This window comes from Cydia splendana, chromosome 9 (genome assembly GCF_910591565.1).
Source record: "Cydia splendana chromosome 9, ilCydSple1.2, whole genome shotgun sequence".
In the NCBI taxonomy this organism is placed as follows: domain Eukaryota; kingdom Metazoa; phylum Arthropoda; class Insecta; order Lepidoptera; family Tortricidae; genus Cydia; species Cydia splendana.
This window is the reverse complement of record NC_085968.1, coordinates 14,982,392-15,000,010: the sequence shown is the minus strand read 5'-3', so window position 1 is coordinate 15,000,010 and position 17,619 is coordinate 14,982,392. Positions and strand designations below refer to the sequence as shown.

At 38.6% G+C, this 17,619-nt stretch overlaps 2 protein-coding genes and 1 long non-coding RNA gene across 8 annotated transcripts in view; all 3 read left to right on the top strand.

Annotated features, from left to right (window-relative positions):
* Nucleotides 1-17,619, top strand: part of LOC134793709 (uncharacterized) — a 344,598-nt gene that overhangs the window by 127,905 nt on the left and 199,074 nt on the right. The window lies entirely within an intron of this gene.
* LOC134793633 (uncharacterized) overlaps nucleotides 1-17,619 on the top strand; it is a 163,367-nt gene that overhangs the window by 99,246 nt on the left and 46,502 nt on the right. For all 6 annotated transcript variants that reach the window (XM_063765257.1, XM_063765258.1, XM_063765260.1 and 3 more), the window contains exons 9-10: nucleotides 1,256-1,333; nucleotides 3,312-3,380. In XM_063765257.1, coding sequence (XP_063621327.1) covers nucleotides 1,256-1,333; nucleotides 3,312-3,380 — 147 coding nt within the window. The remainder of the gene's footprint in view (nucleotides 1-1,255; nucleotides 1,334-3,311; nucleotides 3,381-17,619) is intronic.
* On the top strand, nucleotides 8,829-12,600 carry LOC134793618 (uncharacterized). Its single transcript, XM_063765242.1, has 2 exons — nucleotides 8,829-8,987; nucleotides 9,423-12,600. Exon 2 carries the CDS (start codon nucleotides 9,503-9,505, stop codon nucleotides 10,310-10,312), a length of 810 nt encoding a protein of 269 aa, XP_063621312.1. The 5' UTR covers nucleotides 8,829-8,987; nucleotides 9,423-9,502; the 3' UTR covers nucleotides 10,313-12,600.

The following is a 17,619-nucleotide window of genomic DNA, read 5'->3' as shown; positions in this document are numbered from 1 at the left end:
CTAACTGAAGCAAATAAAGTACCCTTTATGCTATAAAGTTTCTAAGAATGATTGAGCTCAGAACTTTTTGCTGAAACTTTTTAGAGTTTTTGGTAAAACTTTCTTTTCTCGCCAATGTCACAACTTTACAACGTAGGTACGTTTATAATGCGACGCAAATACAATGTTTTTAACAGTAATTAATTAAATACCTACCTACTAACAATTAATTGGTACAAGTTTACCAATGGTTTGTTTGTATGTTACATTACATTACAACAAAACCACTTCTTTACACCCCCCCCCCCCCCCCCCCCCCGTGTCCTCAAAACATATTCATAAAATGCAAACTTTACCAGTCCTGTGTGTACAGTCACGTGCTATAATATGTTACTCTTCGAAGGCCGCAAAAATATGTGACACACTCTTATGGCTCTACAAATAAGATCGTGTCAGATATTTTTGCGGCCTTCGTTGTGTAACATATTATTGCAAGTGACTGTACATTCCATACTTACCTACCCAATTCCCTTCGGCGCCCAACTTATGTGAAATTTAATTAACAAAGCATTCGGGAAAAAGTACCTAAGCAATGTTTTCTCTTTAACTTTACGTGCCTGCTACGTAAACGCAATCTGAAAATGTAACAGATTTAGCCCAACAACAGATTACCTACTTAATATAATGAGGGTCTTATTATTAGCATAAGAATCCATCTTCTGTAATGGTAATGGTATAGTCGTCCTATTAGTCTACACTATACAGCCACAGAATATAAATTTCAAGAAAATCAAGCTCTCGATCTATTGTAAAAAGAAGGCCAAGAGCAATGTCGGGCCATGCTCAGTGTAGGGTTCCGTAGTTACCCGCTTGACACAATAGGCTGCCTTGAACGGTGGCTATTAGGTGGTATCCTGTGTATACATAACAAGCAAAACGAAGTAGGTACCTTTGCAGCACTTTTACTAAGGAAGCCTTTTTGCAAAAACTTTCAGCTTTTATATGTATACTAAGACTTTTTTTAATTAGCCTTTAGGAGTGTCCCACTGCTGGGCAAAGGCCACCCCTCTTTCCCGCCATTTGGTCCTATCCGATGCACACTCCCTTTACAAAATGTGTCAAGATCGTCCCGCCATCTCCGTTTTGGTCTTCCTCTGCCCCGAGATCCATCCTCTGGGACCCAGTCTGTAGCTAGTTTGGTCTAGCGCTCCGGGTGCATTAGGCAGACGTGCCCTACCCAGAAACCACCTTATATACAAGACGATTTTGTTCACAGGACGGATTGGAGGCGCTCGCCCGGCTCCAGGCTCGCGGGTTGGAGACAAACATGTACAGCAAAGTTAACGAGATACAGGTACGAAATAATCATAATTAAAATCTATTTATAAAAAAACACCAAACCGAATAGGTACAGAACCCCCTCCTTCTATAAAGTTGAAGTCGGTTAACAAGTAGGTAGGTAACTATACCTACTTAAATTAAAAGATGGCTTACAATGACGGATAAAGACAGTACAATAAATGATAAAAAAATAGGTACCTACCTACCTACAAACGAATTGACAACCTTTTTTTGAAAGTCAGAAGCAGCGATACCTACCTTAGCGCGAGTGTAACGCACGGATGTTGAATTTTCTTAGTAAGGTAGGTATAACGATTTTGAAAAACCTCCGTTTTGCACTTAAATTAGGTATAATGGTAGTTATTGATTGTTTTTATTAGACAGTACTTACCTACATATTTTATGACACTCAGTAAAAAAATGGTAAAACACCTAGTAAAATTTTGTAGAGAATGTGCGGAAAGAGAAGAGTCGTAGAATGTATTGTTTCCCATATACTCCACGACTCTTCTGCACAGACTCTATTGTAAACGTTTCGTTTCTTCGCAAAAAAAATCTTAACTTTATTTACCGTTCGTTCCTCTCAGTTCTTTAAGAAACACTTAGGTACCTGTACCGCCAGTTTAAATACGGCTAAGCTAAAACAAATGCTGGTAGTTGAACGTCATTAAAAATTCACGCTCAGTCTGATTCTGCGGTTAAAATAAACGTATCAATTCCACTTGGCCCGATTATTGAAGCGGCGGCCTAAAATATTCCGGAAAATAATAGCTTCCGGAATTCGTTTACACGAAACGGAATTGTGCAAAATGTGTAATATGTACACTCAATTAAAATGGGCCGGTACCTCTTTTGAATAGTAATTCGTACATAGGTACAGGTACCAATTACGAATAGACTGTAGGCTGTAGGACCTAACATTAACCTATCCTATACCCATAAGTACCCGTATTGTCCTTAAAGATAAAAGACAGAAAATCAGGCTGTTGTTGTAGAAACAACAAGTAAAAATATTTTGTTGTCTTCTCGTACTTTAATTTAGGTAGGTACCTATCTACTTCAATGGTGTGGTACACAGGGTTCAAACATCAGAATAAAACATTATTTTTTTTAGTCTAAGTTCAACAACGGTACAAATGAAGTGTCATTGTTGTTCACAAACTGCTTTCAAACTTTTCCCATAAAAGTTTATATTTTCACAAAATTATAACAATTTTTCATAGATAAACTGAAGGGTACACGGTAAGAACATGTCTAGTCCCTTTTTTTGAAAAATGAGATTTTAATCTCAAAATGTAGAGCTCTCAATGAACTATTAGTAACAATTTCGGTTACCTGTGTAATCATAAATATAACTCCTTTTTTTCTTACTTTAAAAACACCTATACACGAAATTAATATGGTTAATTATGTACATCGTTCCTTTCAAACCGCGATAACTCAAAATGTTGTCAGAGTGACTAGACATGTTCTTTCCGTGTACCCTTCAAATGTTATGTTACGATCAAGACTTAAGCGACATCTGGCTTTTGCAACTTACATTTATTTAGATTAAAAGTTTTGAAAACAGCGCCATCTGTTAAAGGGTGCTCAAACTGATTTACGCTAACAGTAACAATGGTGTTCCATATAAAGCTACTCAGAGCGAACTATAGGGAGCGTTCATGAACTGCTAGGGGGCAGCACACTCTGTTTATTGGCGCGAAGTATAAATGTCGAGTTTTAGGTTCCGGTTTAGTCCACAAGTAGTCGTCTCGTCTGTTTACGAATAGGACTTATATATATTTAATTACACAAACGGGTCTACCGCGATATAATTTCATTGTTTTCGTGTTCGTGACCACAGCTGGTGCAACTCAGCTGAAACGTCGGAATTAAAGGTAAAAACAATGAAATTATATCGCGGTAGACCCGTTTGTGTAATTAAATATGTGTACAAAACGCGAGAGTTTAAAGTGTTATAGGACTTATATATATTTTTACTTTGCCAGGAGGACGTATCTATGAAAAAATATGACTACAGGGCGACACAACTTCATCTTGCTGCGGTAAGAGCTCAGGTAAGTCCCATCCTATTACTAAACGACTAATAATAAAAACCGGCCAAGTGCGAATCGGACTCGCGCACGCGTACCATTACGCAAAAAAAGGGGCAAAAAATGACGTTTGTTGTATACGCCCCACTTAAATATTTATTTTGTTTTTAGTATTGGTTGTTATGGCGGCAAGAGAAAATTTCAATTGTCTAGCTATTAAGGGTCATGAGTTACTGTTACTGCAGCCTGGTGACAGACAGACGGACAGACAGACGTCTTAGTAATAGGGTCCCGTTTTACCTTTAATCAATTACCTACTCATGTAGGTATAAAATATCGTAGCGAAAAAGTATGTTCCGTTTCAGAGGAAGAGAATATAGTAGATGACATCCTCCTTGGAATCACAAAGTTACCCTAAAACCATTTACCGTAGCCTACCAGATTAAGGTGGAGGGATATATCGTTAGATGACAATAAAACTTACAATGTATAGAGGTATATGGAACCCCAGAAAAGCCTTTATTCTACAGCTACATTACACTACGCTTGTTTTTTGATGAAATTTTATTTAGCTTTTATGGCTGTTATACCTATTATGTAACGATTTTACCATACTAAACCTAAAAGATATTAGATCCCTACCAGATTCAGATTCATAACAACATAAGTAGGTAAGTAGGTACTTACGTTACTTACGACTTTTCAGGATAGGTCGACATTTCAGCTATTGTAAAATTATTATTGTACGATACAAGTGCGGAAAGTAGGAAATTCGCAATGAGTGGTGAAGTCGGTTGCGAATTTTACAGTAGGTACATACGGCCCTTTGATTTTTTTACATAGGTACGGAAAGTGCTTATTCCCGCACTAGTGCGGGAAAGTAGCATCATAATTCTACTTACTGTAAATTTTATTACAATTGTATTGCCATCGTCCAATTACTTTACTATGATAAACAACATTAATGACATTAAGTATAGGTACATTTTATACAACTGATGATATTGTCTGCACTGTCTGTAGACGCTCATCTAGTCTACAGTATGTACATTCCAAGTACCTATATCCATCAAACTAGGCTTCTGAGACGGCTACTAAAATATTTCGTTGCTGGCCAACTAGGTACTCTTTTCTTCTAAGTGTTTACATTCCGACAGGCTGCTGGGCACGGGCCGAAAGCGCAAGCGCCAAAGCCTTTGCACATGTGCAGGGAACCGGCAGCTTGAATCAATAGTTTCAACTTTTCCCGCTTTTAATTCAGTGCCTGAAAGTTCTTCTTTTGCGGAGCTTTAGCTGTTAGGATTTTTTTGTGCTTGCTGTTTTCGATATAGGTCAACCATCAAACTCTGGTGAGTAAGTTAACCGGTAAAATACCATATTTTACAGTGTTATCTATTATTTTTATTTATTTTATATATTTTTAAGTCGTTTTTTTGTTTAGTTATTCATTAAAATTATATGACTTAAACCATTTTTTAAATTATAAAACAATTACATTGAATATTTTCCGTACGTACGATTGCCGCATTGCGCACAGCCTCCCATTCAGTCTGAGAAGAGATCTCGCGGGCACACATAACCTTGCGACGCTCCGTGTACATAACAAAGCACTCGCCAGTATCCATAATACACGTGTTTCCGTCCTTTAACGTCAGTTTTATTCAGCAATCACGGAAAATAAACTGAAAATTAAATTCCGAGCCAAAATGGGCTGGATATCTATGAAGAATCATATGGTAAGTTTATCGCAACTAAGACTTCTATCAATGCATTTCATATTACGATATTTTATTCAATAAAAACATATACTACATGGTCAAATAAAAAAGTACCAACTCATTTATTAAACGTACAGTATTTATTTCACGACGACAGGCATATTTATGAAAAATAACCTAAAACGCTCTTCCTTTCGCTCAAAGATACGATTAATCTATTGATTGTTTTAAGGCAATTAATATTGTATAAGTAGTTTTACATTTTGTTTCGTCATCTAGTGAGAAAACCATTAACTTATTTAGAAATATTTTCCGTGCATTAATTTTTCAGTTAAATTGACCTTCCATAACTTCCGTAATAATAATGACATCAAAAAATAATTAATTAAGCTGCCCCTCCAGCAAATGGCGCGATAATGAGATACTTATTGCATTTTTGTCTTATTTGCTTAGCAAAACTCTGAAATAAAAACTTTCGTTCGTGTACTTTGTGCAGTTGTGCACATATCTACTTGAATTTAATGTTACACAGTAGGTAAGTAATGATTTTATCTGACATTTTAAAAGAAATGGAGCTCCCCTCACTCGTCTTCTTCAACCTAGCGTTTTCCCGGCCTAGTGCCAGGGTCCGCTTTCCTGCCCGTTCTTCTTCACTTTGCGCGGTCTTCGGCATCCTCAGGTGTGAGATTGTTCTCTTTCATATCCGCACGACGTCCAGCCAGCCTCACTATAAGCAGAAAATTCAAGCAGAAAATTAGGCTCAAGCAGAAAATTTTGGTTTCATACTCAAACGCTTTTTGTCAGTAGAAAAAAAGCGCGAATTTTAATATTTGCATGGGAGATCGATCCCTCGCGCCTATATTTTACAAATTTGCCGCCTTTGTCTACTGACAAAGCTATATTTTACAAATTTGCCGCCTTTGTCTACTGACAAAGCTGGCTTGCCAGAGTATAGTATGTCTACAGGAAAATTTAAGATGTGAACCTAAATAGCTCTGTGTATTACCCATTATAAAGAAAATACTTACACTGCATACGTGCATAGGAATAAATTATTATAAAGGCTCCGTCAGACATAGGCGTTTTGCGAGCGTGGCGTGAGCGGGGCGCGATGAAAGCGGCGCGCGCGGCGCTGGCGGGCCGCTCGCGTCCCGCCCGCATCGCGCTCTGCGGACGCCGGCGGAACGCGCGCGTCGCGCCAACATCACGCTCGCGGCCCGCCAGCGCCGCGCTCACAACCCGCCCGCACCTATCTTTCTAAAGAAGCAATTATTGCCTAATAAAATAGTTTTTTTAATCTAATCGAACACCTTCATACGTAGTTTGGGGCTATTCATAAATTACGTAATTTCAAATTAGGGGGGGGGGGGTCTGGACATCGGATGACGGTAGCAAATGGTAGCATGAAGTAGGAGGAAATGGGGTAATTTGAAGCATGGTTTTTGGATGATTATAGGGGGGGGGTCCAAAATCGTCAAAAATCGATGACGTAATTTATGGACAGCCCCTTTACTGCATTACTACAGGAAATATCAAACAGGTCATTTTATAGAAGAAAAAAAAACATTTTTAACCGCCTTCAAAAAAAAAAGGTTCTCAGTTTGACCCGTATGTATGTATTTCGCGATTATCTCGCGTTTAGGTGAACCGATTTTGATGCGGTTTTCAGAAAAGTGTTTGTTACATCCTGGAGAAGGTTTTAGTATACATAAATCTGAGCAAATGCTGAACCCTGGCTCTACCTAGTGGAAGTCAGGTTTGGTGCAACATAGGCCCACGCTATTTTGGTTATCCGTCACATCTTGATTAGCACTTGGGAGAGCAGTACCTGAAATAGAGCTAATGCTGAACCCTGGCTGTACCTAATGGAACTCAGGTTTGGTGCAACATAGGCCCACGCTATTTTGGTTATCCGTCACATCTTGATGAGCACTTGGGAGAGCAGTACCCAAGATAGAGCTGATGCTGAACCCTGGCTGTACCTAGTGGAACTCAGGTTTGGTGCAACACAGGCTCACGCTATTTTGGTCATCCGTCACATCTTGATGAGCACTTGGGAGAGCAGTACCTGAAATAGAGCTGATGCTGAACAGCCAGGGTTCAGCATCAGCTCTATCTTGGGTACTGCTTTCCCGAGTGCTCATCAAGATGTGACGGATGACCAAAATAGCGTGGGCCTATGTTGCACCAAACCTGACTTCCACTAGGTAGAGCCAGGGTTCAGCATTTGCTCAGATTTATGTATACTAAAACCTCCTGAATGTAACAAACACTTTTCTGAAAACCGCATCAAAGTCGGTTCAGCCAAACGCGAGATAATCGCGAACAAACATACATACGGGTCAAACTGAGAACCTTTTTTTAGAAGGTGGTTAAAAATACTTCAACTTTGTCATTTTTGGCACTAATGCAGTCGGCAGCTATACTGCAGCAGTATTGCAGCATGCACTACTGCCGACTGAATTACCTACTGAGGCAAATATCAAAAATTTGGTCAGCATCATCGTATTTGACATTTGCTGCAGTAATGTAGTCGGCGGTATTGTCGCAATATACTGCTTGCAGGCTACAAAACGCTCGTGATACTATTCAACGTCCATGATCATGCTTTCCAACGTCCAACGTTCAGTAATCGAGTGAGTGAGTGACCGCTCGCAACACGCGCTGTGTTGTGTGTGACTGCGCGGGCGTGATCAAAGCGGGTCACGCGCGCGGCGCGCCGGCGGGCCGCTGCGTCCAAGCGCAGATCGCGCGCGCGACGCGCTCGCGTCACGCTCGCATCGCGCCCCGGCCCCGCTCACGCCGCGCTTTGAAAACGCTCATGTCTGACGGAGCCTTAAAAACCGGTTCTACTTATTTAAGGAAAAATTGTGTGGTGTTTCTTAAAAGTTTAATCCACTACTCGTGTCATGTTCCATAATCTTTCAAAATAATAATTGTAAGATCGTTAAAAAAATAAAGTTACGGTACGGTCTTGTAAGAACGAGACATGAAAAGCCATCCATTAAATGAATGAAGTACTTCCCGTACTACACTCATGGTCAAATTTAATGGAACGCAAAAAAAGTTTTATAGTTTGTCGAGGACTGTCTCATTCAAAGGTCTCATTTCAATCATAAACAGAGAGAATCATACTATCTTACACTAGTACTAGCACCCAAAAGAAAAGGATGAGTAAGTATAGTTTTCCTGGTTCTTACTGACTGACAAATTGGTTTGACCAACTATATTACCAATTTTGAAATTATAGATGGTCAAGCAAATCTTGTCAGTAGAAAAAGGTGCGAAATACAAATTTTCTGTGAGACAATATCCCTTCGCGCCTACATTTTTTCAATTTGCCGCCTTTTTCTACTGACAAGATCTGCTTGACCAACTTTACTTTAGGTGCTGTAATCCGGTAATTAAACCATTTTTTTGCGTTATTCTAAATTCGACCATGAATATATTTGACTACCATTGCTAGGTACAATTAGGTGAACATTTTCGAGCATATTGGAGAAAACATATTGTTTTTTGCATTACCTCCCTACCTACGCAAACGCAGTCTAATCTGTAATTATACTTGGTCAAGCAGATCTTGTCAGTAGAAAAAGGCGGCAAATTTGAAAAATGTAGGTGCGAAGTGATAACGTCCCATAGAAAATTTGAATTTCGCGCCTTTTTTTACTGACAAGATTTGCTTGACCATCTATAAAAATTACTTCATCGCGCCCACATTTTTACGAACGCAACCATAACGTTTCCCGCGCGTTTACCCTGCCACTTGCGGGTAAATTTGGAACTACTTTGCGTCATGAAGGCTATCTATGTACTGTGGACTCGTGTTTGTGTACGAAATTGTAACATTTCAGCTTTTATCGGAATATACAGTGATTGTGAATTACTTGCATGAGAATGCAGAGATTACCAGGTATGTTTTACTTTATTAGAAATATTGATTATGTAATTGTTAACAGCTACGATAACTTTATGATGACGAGACATATTTTTGTTGGATAGAGGCATTTTCTAGTAGGAATAAATTGAAAAATAATGCTAAAGATTGAGAAATATTGTTTTCAATGTGTTTGTAACGTGTATGTACACGCTTATTGGTTTACAGTGACTATCTGCATAACCTCAAACGATATTATCGTAACGCTTGATTAGTTTCTAATACGTCCCGCTCTAATTAAACTATTTATCTAAATAGTGTCACTTTCCTAATTTGTATTAATGAGACAGTTGTCATGATCTCTCTCTGTCAAAAACACTCTAAATTTTAGCTAATTCATTTGCGAGATTTGGGCGGGAAAACCTTTTAAGTCAGAAAGTGTCTTAAATAATATCTATTTTAATGTTTCAGATACACAAAACATCCTCAACCTTGTGATATAAATAACCCCATAATTCATCTCTAAGAAACCTTGAAGCAAGAACATCATAATGAAGCATAGTTCTTCAAAATTGGCATCAAGGAGCAATGGCTACCAGTCAGATGACGATACAGTGCGATACAAGTTGAATGCAGAGTTCTTCAACAATACTAACAAGGCTCCAATAAAGCCGAACAAGAAACAAGAAAATGTAGAACCTGATGATGGTATTCGATACATGTTTCCAAAAGTTTTATTAAAAAATCTAGCCGTTGATAAGAAGCCCAAACAGAAAATTAAAGTTAACTTTTGGAGCGGCAAACAATCACTCAATCGCATGCGCAAACAAGATGCAAAAAAAGAAACCTCAAATCGCAGGCACACCGTAGCCGTGCCATCTCATCAAAGGTTAAATGATAAACCGAAGAACACTGCTGTGAAGGTACGCAAACAGGTATCATTTCTCCCTTCTCCATTGTTCTCTGATAACCATGTACCGATGGTGACTGTACCTGATGACTTGACTATTCATCTGAATGAAGAAGAGGCAAATGATCTTGGCGAGGACTTAAACCTAGGAATAACTGAGCAAGGCGCTGCAACTAAAAGCAAATCAAGTGTTTTGTCGAAAAGGAAATCCCGCTCATTAACAACTCAAACGAGTCCCAAAAGCTCAAAACGCAAACACAGCAGTGACGACTCCGATGGCAGGTCCCATGGAAATGAAAATGACCTAGAATTCTTCTCCAAGTATGTGGTTCAAAAGCTAAGGAAAATGGAAACCAACCAACGGATTTACTCAGAAAACTTAATTAATACTGTTCTCATGTTGGGACAACTCTCGAAGTTGAATGGTAAATATAAAATATTAGAACAGTAACAATAGCGTCTTAGAATTAATTTTAAGAGTTACCTTTGTGTATTTAAGTTAACATGGTTAATGAGTTTGAAGAAATTGATTATTAATATTTTAAAGAAAAGTATATTAACTTTAAAACAAGGAATGTTTAACAAAAATAATGTTACTATGACTGAACTTGTGCAATAATAATTAACAACTAGCTCAAGTAAATTGCTTTCCAGCAAAATTCATACATCCCAATGAATTTGTTATGAATGTGACTCGCACAAGCCTAATTTTCTAAATATAAAATAGATTTTCACAGAGTTTATAGTTTTAATAAATTATTACACCTTTTAAACACAACAAATATTGTAACATATTGTGTTCAGTCACATTTCCATTTCCTTATTATTTTGTAGCTGTAAGGTAACTATTTATACATAGTTAGTATGTACTTGTACATAATGTTTAGCGACAAGAACTTGTCACAGTTGTCACAGTATTCCACCTGTACAACTTCTTTGTCCAATGGGTATTTGCATCTCACATTTTGCTTAGTGAGAGAGTGAGACGCAATGCACATTGGACCAAGAAATTGGACAGGAGAAATGCCAATCTATGTAACAATTTACAAAAATAATAACTCATAAGTACAGAAACTAATATTTATTTTTTAAGGCATTATGCATCTAATGAAATGTCATGCATGTCTCACGTTTAATTTATTTGTTAAATATTTTCATTTAAAAAACTACATATTTGTGTACTAAATATTGAAACTATGGAATGGTGTTAGTATATTTATATTTATACTAGATTCTGCATATTTCTGGATGTTGTTTAAGCCTTACATATCACGTTTATTGTGCTAATTGTTATTTTTCGTGCTATTTTACTGAAACTTTTGGTAATGAAGTCTTATGTGTATACAAATTTTAGTTATAAACGCACAAGCTTTGCAAACGAATATTTTTTTGGTTGTATTTATTTTCTGAAGAAGTAAAGCTTCACCAGAAGTATACAGGAATTATAAAACAGTGTTGTAGCGCAGATTTCAGAGCTGAACTAGATGGCGCTGTATGGCGCAGTCCGGTTTGTGATAACTGGATGATTAAAGTTAAGGGCTATCCAGCTTAAACATAGTAAAGCTGCGTTACCACCAGATATGTGCGAGGATGCGTAGCGAGGGAGTTTGCTAAATACCAATATGTATAATATTCCCAGTAAAGCTGTGCTAACTGTGTGCTAAGCGAGAATAGGTAAATTAAGTGATTCTCTCTTCTTCCTCGATTCCTCATGACATGGTCGCGTCGCGACCACATGAGGTCGTTATTTTGTGCACCAAGGCTCTCCATTCTGCACGATTTTCCGCCTTCCTAATAATAGGCGCCTGTGTAGAGCCCTGGCAGGCCTTCTTTACAGTGTCCACTCAGCAGGTTGGTGGATGTCCACTACCCCGTCCTCCATCCTATTAAGTGTATAAGTGATTCTATTGGTTCTTAAAAAACATGCCTCACTCACTACGCATCCTCGGACATGTTTTGTGGAAACGCAGCCTAATTATATAGAGCAGGCCACTGTGTGTGTCTTTTAATTCCTTCATCTATGACCAGAAGTAAGTTTTAGAAGTCCAGTTTTACAATGACAAATTTATTTTGTAATTGTCAGTTTTGTTCCTATTAAGACTTCAAAGGTGACTATATAACTTAGTATTAATTTGAAAAGTAACCAGTCATCTCTTTTTTTGGTTTGGTGAAATTACATGTTATAGTTGTTTTTTTTTGTGTACATATTTTGTTCCACGGTTTTCATGCTATCGTTGTTGTATGGGTAATTAACAGATTAAAAAAAAAAACAGATTTTGACAATGTTTTTGTCTTGATCCCTAAATTGTGTAATGGGTAGTTTAATGTTATAAATTGACTTTCTGTGATCACATTTTAGCACAATAAAGTGAAAAGGAAACTGTATATCTGTTATACGAAAAGTAAGTAATGAAATTGTGTTAATATAGTTGTCAATTAAGAAAAGTATTTACATATTTACAAAACCTGATTGTTGTTCGCCGGAAACGATGACTTAAGGTAAACGTACTAGTGCTCGACATGCTAATGCACAGTAGATGACACCTTGCTGTCACCTCTATTGAAAATGACTTAAGTTTCAAGATGACATGTACTGGGACCGCGTCGAGCACCAGTACGTTTACTTTAGTCTCGATTTCTATATTAATATTAAGTAAGTATACATATTTTCGAGATTCGAGATTGTACCTATAAGGTAGGAATTACTGCCTTAAAAATAAAACTTTGTGAACTTAACAATATGATTTCTTTTATTTAATATACTTACCTAGTATAGTCCATCTAAGTTAACTCTGAGCCCACTTTGTCCTTTGACGTGACAAAGTGTGTTAGTGACACTTCACACTTGCATAATGTATGCAGAGTTAGCTTGGTCAGACCCTGGTTCAACTTTTTGTCAACCAAATGGACCCCTGCGTTCCTTGAAAACCATGGCACTATGTCAAAGTACCTTTACAAACGTATTATAAAAGAACTTCATAATACAACTTTGGGGACAAATCAAATTGTTTTCAATTTGTGTGTTTTTATATACCTAAGTAGTCACACTGGTAGGTATATAAATTACCTATAAACTATATTGTTTTGTTCTCAAACTTGTATAGATGGCAGCACCATCTCTCTCGCTACATAGTTATCCCGTAGGGGCGCATAGAATTTATACTTATAGGAGGTGCAAGCACGTACAGTCACCTGCAATAATATGTTACTCAACTAAGGCTGCAAAAATATCTGACACGATCTTACTTGTAGAGCCATAAGAGCGTGTCACATATTTTTGCGGTCTTCGAAGAGTAACATATTATTGCAGGTGACTGTACGTTCGCCCTTGCCCCTTAGACTTGGTCAAAAGACTCCTAAGCCTTTCTAAGATGGCATAAATATGCTGGGGCCCTTGGGCACATAAGAATTTGGGGCCCTTTTGGAAAGTAAAGAAAGCTAATTAAACTAAAATTTTTCTACTATGATCTTCTATTTATTATGGGTAATCATATATACTGTTACTGTCTGGTACTTCGGCGCCCCCTGAGGATGGGGGCCCTGATGGGCACGGGCCCCGTGTGCACTTATGGTAAAGACGGTACTGGGCCTAACCAAGATGATAATCGTTTGCGCCATAGCGAACGAAACGCTCATGTCTATCACTTCCATATTAAGTAGTGCGACAAAGAGACATGGCTTCTCTACACGATGGCCATGCGATGGTTATAGCTCCTCTTCACGATGGCCCGGACCAGCGAGATGGCCATGGGATGGTTGAGAGCACGCACTATGGAATGGGACACGTGTAGATGCGTACGCACCATCGCTGGCCCACTACCTTTCATGTGCGGACGAAAAAACCACACCCGTGGCCATCCCATCGCCATCCCGCCGCGCCATAAGGCATCCGACACCACTCTACCTTCTACACGCTGGCCAATCTTAGTGGGCCAGACCAGTATGATGGCGGTGGATCATGTAGAGGAGTCATTAGCGTTTCGTTCGCTAGGGCACACACGGTTGGCATCTTGGCTAGGCCACCAGGGCGTTATGGCTGCCTGCTAAAATCATAAACCTTCCTTTTTCTTTGCCATAGACTGGTAAAAAAAAACTAAATTCGTAACACTTGCTCGAAAAACATTATCCTCCCATTTCTAGGGTCAAGTGCGAGTCGGACTCGCGCTCGAACGGTTCCGTACCATTACGCAAAAATCACCTTTGTTGTATGGGAGGCCCACTTAAATATTTATTTTATTCTGTTTTTAGTATGTTTTATTATAGCGGCAACAGAAATACATCATCTGTGAAAATTTCAACTGTCTAGTGATGTACCGACTATTGATTTGGCCGACTAGCCAACTAATCGGCGCTCGAATGGCCGATTAGTCGGCCGACTAGTCGGCTAGTCGGCCAAATCATTAGTTTCGTATAAGTTCAGGTGAAAAACAATAGTTTTGCTCCTTTGGTTGCGCTATTCATCATAATTTAGCTTGGCTAAAAGGTGTTCTCTACAGGTTCAAAGACCTATCACAAGAATCCTCGTTCAACTGTCTTTAGTTCTTTTATTTTGCGATCCTGAGCAGACCGTCAGTACCTACAGCTTGTAGGAGGTTCTATTTCCCGTACGTAGTCGCCAGTTAGGAACCTATCCCCTGTGGTCAGCGTCTTTACGAGCAACGTGCACTGACTAAGTCTCTAAATTTCGCAATAACATTAATAGTTCCTCATGGCTCCACCATTAAAAAAAAAAACAAAAACTGAATAATAATAAAAAAATGTATCTATCGAACTTGCACATGAAATTACACGAGAATCAGTTGAGATCGACCTGTAGAGGAAAACACCAGCCCACCAACATACGATAACGATCAAACGGTCAATTATATGAACAAAAGTTTTCGTAAAATAAACATAAAACATGGTAAATATTGACTGTTGATTTCTTTTTTTTCTGTTTTTCTTTCACTAATAAAGTGCCGACTAATCGGCCATTTTTGCCGACTAGTCGCCGACTAATCGCCGACTACAAATGTGGCCGGATAGTCGGCTTTCCCGACTAGTCGGCGACTAGTTGGTACATCCCTACTGTCTAGCTATCACGGTTCATAAGATACAGCCTGGTGACAGACAGACGGGCAGTGAAGTCTTAGTAATAGGGTCCCGTTTTTACCCTTTGGGTACAGAACCCTGAAAAAGGGCGGCAGTGCAGCATGTAGTTCCAAAGCGGCCGTAGGTTGGTCTCCGCGTACTTACGGCTTATTACTATATTACTCAGCGGCCTGTATGTTTGTTTGCTACCATTGTGGTACTAATAGGACCTTTAAGAAAGTTTCTTGATTACGTCGCCTTCGCCTTGAGGCGTGTAGCATCCATCATTCCGTACGGAGACATTTTATCCATTACCTCACGCAATTACTTATGAGGCGAGAAATATCGAAAGCATTTTATATATTTTGTAAAAGTTTTTACAGGTAGGTAAGTATAGGTAAATAAATGAATAGGACAGCTACAAAGTTTTTGTTCTTGTGGATTCAGAGTGTTCAGACATCAGATAAAACTTCAATGACACAGTTTGTCAGGTTGAGGTTACTAATTTAGTTAGGTATCACAGACATCAGAACAGTTAGTGCTATCAGATAAATATATTATGGGCTCTCTATCGGCCGTATTCAAACAAAGCTTCTAAGAGATCACTGCGCGGTAGGTACGATAAAAATCTGTCAGTGTCAAAAGTGACATTTCTTCAATCGAAAACGTGACATTTCTTCAACCGGTAGGTATCGTACCGCAGTGATCTCTTAAAAACATTGTTCGAATTGGGCCGTCTGCGGCTTTGCTTGCTCCGTGATCGCTAGTGCTAGAAAGCTGAAATTTGCCATGGATATACGCCGACACAGTCGTAAAATAAAAACTAGAAATAAGATTTTTTTGGGTGGCCCAACCTTCCCTACACGAAAAGTGGGGATGAACTTTTTTTTCGCTTCAACCCTAACCTACAGTCTGGGGTGTCGTATGATTGATATTAGGTCTTTCAAATATGGCTCTTCAAGAACCATTTTTTGATAAGCATAATATTTTCGGAAATAACCGCTCTGAAAGAAAAGAAATGTGCCTCCCACCTCTCTAACTTTTGAACCATGGGTCCAAAAAATATGAAAAAAATCGTGAAAGTAAAGCTTATTAGTAAAGACTTCCAAGCGAGAAGGCGAACCTGATGACGGTTTTGAGTTTTTACGAAAAGTCTATTTTGAACGACGGGTAAACTACGGAATTTATTTTTCACACACCAGCTCGGAAAGGCTTACTTTGCACTTCAAAAACTGATAGCAAAGTTGCATTTTATTCACATGTGAGGCAAAGTAATCAAATGCAAATGTTGAGTTGTTTTCTTATGTTTGCTGGTAGAATTGACTTTTAAAGGATGATTTTGGATGATTAATATTTAAAAACATTCATTTGGATTTGATTTTGTTTGATATTTTACATTTAATATTTGCTTCGGGTTGGTGTGGTGAAAAATGTTGTGTTTCACTCGGGGGCAAATTTTGTTTAACCCTCGTGCTTTGAATCCCTCGCAACGCTCAAGATTCCATTTTCGAACCACTCGCTACGCTCGTGGTTCAATTTTGGAATCTTTCGCTTGCTTGGGTATCAATATTAGCACGAGCGGTTAAACAACAACTTTGCCCCCTTGTAAAACAAATAACTATTTTTATGTCACCTTCACTTCATCCATGTCTACTGTCTTAGTGCCTCGGTTTACAATAACTTTGCCTCTGTTCGTTTTTAACTTCCCATCTTTAATGGATTTAAAGTTGTATCGTATAAAATGCCTAATACCTATTTCTACATCTAGACAATTTCAATAAGATCTGGTAAGTACGAGGTACCTATACCTACCAACACATACGAATATTATCAATTAAATCATAACTGTTAATGGGTCTATCGCGACTTAATTTGTTTACCTTCAAACGTTACGACGCAGAGGGCCTACCGCGAACCACGTTCGACGTGTTGCCTCCCTGTCACACTTAAGTACGAATTGACAAGTGCGACAGAGAGGCAACACGTCGAACGTGGTTCGCGGTAGGCCCTCTGCGTCGTAACGTTTGAAGGTAAACAAAATAAAGTCGCGGTTACACTTGCCTTAACACGCTACCGAATCATTAAAGATCCCTTTTGTTCTACCCGATTTATCGTCAGGCAATAGTTACTATTGTTTTATTGTTTTGTATTAATATAACGAAGGTATAGATGGTCAAGCAAATCTTGTCAGTAGAAAAAGGCGCGAAATTAAAATTTTCTATGAGACGATATCCCTTCGCGCCTACATTTTTCAAATTTGCCGCCTTTTTCTACTGACAAGATCTGCTTGACCAAGTATAATACAGGAGGTTAAACTACCTGATTATTTTATAATACCAACTGTTATCTTCTCCCCATCGAATAAATTAAATATAGGATTCGTAGATTTCATAGGCTGTTATTTATTTATTTAAATTTATTGCACAATAACAATAAGTACAAATGGAGGACTTAATGCCTTAAGGCATTCTCTACCAGTCCACCATAGGGCACATACTGGGGCTGTTATTACGTATATGCACTTACCGTAGAGTCACAAGCAGGATTCATATTCGATTGTCGTATAGATCTTCATTTCATTTCCGCAATGTTTATTTTTCACAAAGCTATTGAGATCTACGGTTGCAGCTTGAAATGAGATGTTACACGACCTACATCTACTCGATCTGTAGGAAATGGGACGGGAAG

Coding starts and splice junctions, on each gene's coding strand:
- LOC134793618 (XM_063765242.1), top strand. CDS start 9,503: ATGAAGCATAGTTCTTCAAAATTGGCATCAAGGAGCAATGGCTACCAG.